At 46.2% G+C, this 6,449-nt stretch overlaps 1 protein-coding gene across 1 annotated transcript in view; it reads left to right on the top strand.

Annotated features, from left to right (window-relative positions):
* The window catches only part of RQCD1 (RCD1 required for cell differentiation1 homolog (S. pombe)), a gene marked incomplete at its 5' end in the record, with an annotated part of 8,955 nt that overhangs the window by 2,018 nt on the left and 488 nt on the right, over positions 1-6,449 (top strand). The window contains 4 exons of the mRNA XM_010289739.1: positions 720-829; positions 1,556-1,665; positions 2,607-2,705; positions 5,771-5,862. Coding sequence (XP_010288041.1) covers positions 720-829; positions 1,556-1,665; positions 2,607-2,705; positions 5,771-5,862 — 411 coding nt within the window. The remainder of the gene's footprint in view (positions 1-719; positions 830-1,555; positions 1,666-2,606; positions 2,706-5,770; positions 5,863-6,449) is intronic.

The following is a 6,449-nucleotide window of genomic DNA, read 5'->3' as shown; positions in this document are numbered from 1 at the left end:
TCCTGCTGAGAACAAAGTGCTGCGTAGCTGAAGTTGTTTTTCAGCTGCTGCAAAGAAGTGTTAAACAGCAACCCTCTATGAGATGATATCCAAAGTAGTAGGGTAGTTCTACACCACACACCTTTACATTTAAAGTTTGAAGACTGAGAACAGAGGAAGAATATTGGATGAGTGTGGAAGAGAGCTTCCCTCTGCTAGCAGAGCAATCTCCAGGTTTCTCCCTACAGTCTGTGTTTTTCACTATTGTCAGAAGGTAGTATGAGGACTCTTGGGAAGGATGGCTGTGCACATTTGCACTGTGCTAATGCCTAGAGATCAGTCAGTCTGGATTTCTGTCATGCAGAGGCTGTCTTTGCACATGCATTGTGGTTGACTATCTCCACTCATGGGAGCCTGCAAGGTGAAATGCAACAGTGAATATACAAAGCAGAGGGTCTGGGTGGCAGGAAGAGTAATAAAAACAACAGGACCTGCTCTGTTCCTGGTCAGATGGAAGCAGCAATGCAGGTAACTGACAGTTTAGGTGTTAGGTTTTGTGCAGCACCCAGTGCAGAACTATGTCATACCTTTCCATCAGAGAATGAGCTGTTACTCTCTTTTGAGGAGCAGCAGCAATGGCGTTTGTCAGGAATAGTCTGAGGCACTGCATGGTAACGCTGGATTGTGTGCTCGCTTTGTTTTCCTTGTCTCTCACATTGGGTGTTCTCCCTTTCCTACAGGTCAGCTTTTCTGGCAGCTCATATCCCTCTCTTCCTGTACCCCTTCTTGCACACAGTTAGCAAGACACGTCCGTTTGAGTACCTGCGGCTCACGAGCCTTGGAGTGATTGGTAAGCAGCCAGCCTAATGCTGGACCACTGGTTTCTTATCAAGTTGGGTGCAGTTCATACAGTGGGTATAGAGACCTGCATGACCAAAATCACAGGTTTCTTTTTATTCGTATCTTCTGAGTCCTGTAGTATTAACTCCTTTTCCATCAGTTGTGGAGGCAGGTTCCTCTTAGTGTGTAGAAACTGGACTTTTTCCCTAACAAGAAAACACTGAAGTCTGGGTGCATTGCCAGAAATAGGTTTCGTCTGAGTACAAGCATCTGCAGGCTTGTTGTGCACTCTTTGTGTTTTTGTCATTGATTGACTCGGGTGTATTTGCCCTGTCTTCCCCTTAGCCTGTTGGGTTTTTTTTTTTCTTCTTTCTGCCCAAGACATTTCTCCCTCGATGCCTAAAGTTAGAGGGTCTTAAAATGCATTTCTTCTTCCCAGAGGTTGCTGTGGGTGGCATCATCCTCTTGTGTTTGTGTTACCACTAGAGGAGAGCCAAGAATGCATCCCCTTTCCGAAAAACAAACAACCCCCAAATCCAGCTTGATTACTTTTTATGCTGCCAAAACGATTTCTTCTCCAGCTATGTGCTGCAACATATTTAGGATGGTAGTTGCTCTGCCTGCCATTCAGACTTAATGGTTCCTGGGGAGGACAGAGCACAGGCCCTCTTTGAAAGGTGAAATTTTTGGAAACAACTTACCATTTATTGATTGTGGTTTTTGTTTTTCCTTCAAGGGGCCTTGGTGAAAACTGATGAGCAAGAAGTAATAAATTTCTTATTGACAACAGAAATTATCCCGCTATGCTTACGCATTATGGAGTCTGGCAGTGAACTCTCCAAAACGGTACTTACTCTTTTTGTCTTAATTGAGACTTGGTGTTGTTTATCTCTGACTGCAGTAACCTGCAGAGTTGTCTTCTGTCCTGTTGCAAATGCTGGGGCAACGCTGGGTGGAGTTTTTACCTTCCCAAAAAACAAACTAAAATCAGCAAACTAAGTTGGAGTTCCTGAGCTTGGTAGTTTTTCTGGGAAAGATCTTGCTGCTCTCCACACCCGTTCCCTCCTTTGCAGCCCTGCAGAGTAACTTTTAGGGCTGAGCTGGATCAACTTTCCTTGGCCTGAGAGAACAAATGCTGTAGCTACACAGTGCAGAGGTTGTGTGGCAGCTGTCAGTGGTGGTTATGGGAATGTTCACTGCACTGCGCCAGTGTGTTGTCTCTGATTAGATCAAGGGCCCCTTTCCCCTGCCATGAGCTCAGATCTGTGGTCAGACTGGTCTGATGACCCAGGTAGGCTGCCACAGATTTTAGTCTGTGTGTGCTTCTCTGCTGACGCAACTGGCTGAGGTTCTCCCAAAGTCACATGTCTCATGATGAATTGGTAACACTGGACATGAAAACTGAAATCAGCTTGCTGTCTAGATGGCAAGACCAAGCGACAGATTCTCATCCTGCCTCTTGCTCTGTGACCAGAGTAGCGTGGCTGTAATCCTGAGGCTGTCCTGAGCAGCCCGGCAGTAGTTGCTGTCTTATGCAGCCTGCATCCAGTCATCTTGTACACACTGCTTTTTGTCCATCTCCTTTCTTTAGCCAGATATGCCAAGCATGGTGTAGTGTCCTGCATTTTCTTTTGGCTTTAAACTTTCACTGAGTAAAGCATTTGCTACCTGCTGAAAGGCCTTTCAGCTCTGGGACTGCCATGAAAAGAACACAGCACAAAGGCTGTCCCTTTTCAGGACAGGTAAGTTGTTTATACACTTTATTTTCTGCTTTCTCTCCATTCTAGGTTGCTACGTTTATTCTTCAGAAAATTCTCCTGGATGACACAGGGCTGGCATATATCTGTCAGACTTACGAGCGGTTTTCCCATGTTGCCATGATACTGGTAAGATTATTTATTTCCTCCCTTTAAAAAAGGAAAAAATGCTGCTCTAGCAGCCAACTTCTTCGGCAGCTACTTTACTGCTCTTTGGTTGGAGCACAGAATGAGGGAGGCAAATCGTTCTTGGGCTTATTGCTTATGACACTGTAGCTCGCTGCTTCCGTATGTTTCCTTTTTATATCTCTGGTTTGTGTGTGTTGTGGTTAACCCCAGCCAGCAACTAAGCACCGTGCAGCCTCTTGCTTGTTCCCCTCGGTGGGATGGGGGAGACAATTGGAAGAGTAAAAGTGAGAAAACTCGTGGGTTGAGATAAAGACAGTTTAATAGGTAAAGCAAAAGCCATGAACGCAAGCAAAGCAAAACAAAGAATTCATTCACCACTTCCCATTGGCAGGCAGATGTTCAGCCATCTCCAGGAAACCAGGGCTCCATCACGCATCACGGTTACTTGGGAAGACCAAATGCCATCACTCTGACATCCCCCCTTTCTTCTTCCCCCAGCTTTATATGCTGAGCATGACACAATATGCTATGGGATCCTTTGGTCAGTTGGGGTCAGCTGTCCCAGCTGTGTCCTCTCCCAGCTTCTTGTGCACCACCAGCCTGCTCGCTGGTGGGGTGGGATGAGAAGCAGAAATGGCCTTGACTCTGTAAGCCCTGTTCAGCAGTAACTAAAACACTCCTGTGTTACCAATTGTGTTTTCAGCACAAATCCAAAACAGAGCTCCATACCAACTACTGTGACGAAATTAAATCTATCCCAGCCAAAACCCGCACAGTGTGTCAAGAGAACACATATTAGTTGTAATATACTAAGTTCCCAAGATAAACCAGGTAAACTTCTCCAGAGAAGAAAAAGAGTTTTCAGGGTTGTTGGTTGCATGTGAATTGATTTACTTTTATGTAAGAATGATCACATGGCTTAGACCATGGATCCATTTCCCATCGCTGTCTCCCACAGCAGGTCAAAAGAGCAGCAGGCTGTGCGAAGGAGTAAGTACAGGGCAAGCATATGTGATAGTTGCCCTTGTAATGGTCTGGCAGCTGCCATCTATTTTCAGCTTTGGACTTCTGGGCCCAGTTGTGGATTTTCTATGCAGTAACCCCCAGTGTTTGTCCTGTCTTCCCCTTGAACTCATAGAAACGTTTTGCATCCACAGTGTCCTTTAACAAGAAGTTTCACAGGTTTCCTGTTTGCTGCCTGGAAGGCCAACCTCCTTGTTTTCCTGTTTGAACCTGGCTCCTACTAGCTGCTGCTTATGACTCTTAATTCTTGTGTTAGAACACAAGAGAGAGCAGACAATTTTTTGTCCATTCCATGTGAAGGAGAAGTTCATTCATCCCAGGAGTAATAGCCCCGACTTGAGCTTTATTATCTTTGAGCTCGCTGAGCGGAATACATATCTGTCCTGGAATAGCTATTGTCCTGCTTTTGTGTTTGGCTGGTTGGTTGCTTTCTAAAAAGCAGACTCATGAGAAGAAAATGCAAAATTAAGTTAAGCACTTTGCAGTGCTGGTTCTGTGCCTGAATGTTGATGCTTTCATTGGGAATATTTATTTGTCTGTTTTCCCAAATGTAAAGAAAATGTTACTTCCTAATTCACCCACAAACAGCAAAATGTGAACGATTGTGAGCTGCTGCCCATAATACCCAATGTGACTTGATTTTTGTGCTCAAGAAAAGGATAAGCTTTGATGAAAGTACATCTGGCTTAAGGGCAAAGTGAAGGACGCAATTAGAAACCCTGGAGTAGGGGAGGGAGGGAGACCAAGGAAGAATCCGTGGCTGGGGTGGGTATGAACATGGAAGGATGTGGGTGTGTAAAGCTGTGTTAGCGTGGAAGAAATCCTAGCTGTGGTATAATCCCACCACTGGGTGAAGCACTGACATGTTAGTATTCCATAGTGCTACGGAGAAAGATTAAAATGTTCATAGACATTTCTCTGTTTCAAAAATCAAGATAGTGTACTCCTGTCTCATGAGGGTGATGATTTACTTCCTTGTCTGCTGATAACTGAGTAAGATGTTATGCAAGTATTAGATGCTTTTAGAAGAGCAAGTTTGTATTTGCCATCCAGCAGCTGTCTGAGGAGCTCTTTGATTTGTTCTTTATCTCAAAGAAATATTGGTATCCTGGGGAATTGCTGAGAACAGGAAGCTTGCAGAAGGGCAGATGAGGGGGACCTACTAATTGCTAACTGCCTGAATATCCAAATACTGGTGAATTTGGCTAATGAGGAAAACGGTTAGTGCTAGCCAATGTAGTTTTACTGGAAAAAAGAAAAACAACTTCTTGGGCAGATCTGATTGACTCCTAAATATGAGGAAGCAGACTGTTAAACTCCTTCAAAGCAGGCGTGTGAAGGCAGCCACACTTTGCTAGGCTGGTTGCACTCAAAGATGCAAGCATGTGCAAAATTTTACGTAGTGTGAGAAATGGAGGTTGGGCCAGGGAGATCTGCCCTGGTCCTGCTTCCCGGTAATGGCTTAATGAGGGATGTAGCAGAAAGAGAAAATACAACACTTGGGTGCGTGATGAGGCCAGGTGTGGACCTTACTATACGTGGTGTGGGCGAGCCCAGTCCTTTGGCATGGCTTCCCAGGCTATTGTTAACGTTTTAAAGGGGCGTTGAAATGAAGGCAGCACAGATGAGAACTGGGAGTGTTGCAGAGCTTGGGGACACACCTCACAGAGTGACTCAGCCCGAGTTTATCAAAGTGTTTGGGATACGTTCGGCTTCTTCCACAAGGGGGAAGCCCCAGATTCTCTTTAGTAGAGAGTTGGACCACTAAGCAGTCCTGGGGAGGTAGAAGCCAACCAGAGATGAGACAAGCTTTCCCTGAGCAGCTGGGAGAATCCTTTCCAAGCTGTGGCTAGCTGCTCTTCTCAAAGGCATCTTGGCAAGCAGAGCGCTGGGCTCCATGCAGGGCTACCTAGATGAAAAGTAATGGGCTGTGATGCGTGGGAAGCTGGAGTGAGTGATTTAATGGTCTTTCGCAGTCTCTGCTGATTGTGAAACTGTTCTTACAAAGACTTTAACTGGTGGCACTGGCCTCTGTCAAACAGGGTAAAATGGTCCTGCAGCTCTCCAAGGAGCCATCGGCACGGCTGCTGAAACACGTCGTCCGCTGCTACCTTCGCCTTTCCGATAACCCCAGGTAAACATTTTAGGAGTTTGGGCAGGGGCTTCTCCCGTTCCCTTGGAAGTGCAATTCTTCTCCACAGCGCCCACTCGGGGAGAGTCAAGGTTCCTTGTCTGTCCTTACATCAGCCTTAGCTCAGTGTGGAAAATGGGTGGGCTTTTTGGTTGGTTTGTTGTTTTATTGCTAGTCCCAGGAGCTTTTTATGGTACATGGTTGAAACAGTGATTGTTTGGGGCTTGTGCAGATTCAAGCTGTGCAGGTTACGACTGCCTGAGCTCAAATGTAGCTTGCACTAGGTATGAGGGAGGGACTGAAGTGGAAGGTATGCTATGCTTTCCCTCTTCTGCATCATGTGGGCTGTTAGCAGTAGAAGCCAATAGATGAAATTCAGTTGAGGGAATACAGACTGATTTCGTGCTGATCAGCAGCTCTGCCCAAAGCCACTGGGTATTTGTTGTCTCGGCCTCTCCTGGCATCACATTGCCCTTGACTGATGGGTGTCAGGACACAGGGGTTGGCTCGGTGGGGTCTGGTGTGAGAGATGGGAGCCGTGCTGGCTGGCTGAGCACCATGTGGCTGGCCCCACTGGGGAGACCCCCAGG

Source organism: Phaethon lepturus, unplaced genomic scaffold (genome assembly GCF_000687285.1).
Source record: "Phaethon lepturus isolate BGI_N335 unplaced genomic scaffold, ASM68728v1 scaffold44586, whole genome shotgun sequence".
In the NCBI taxonomy this organism is placed as follows: domain Eukaryota; kingdom Metazoa; phylum Chordata; class Aves; order Phaethontiformes; family Phaethontidae; genus Phaethon; species Phaethon lepturus.
This window is presented reverse-complemented; position numbering and strand designations above follow the sequence as displayed.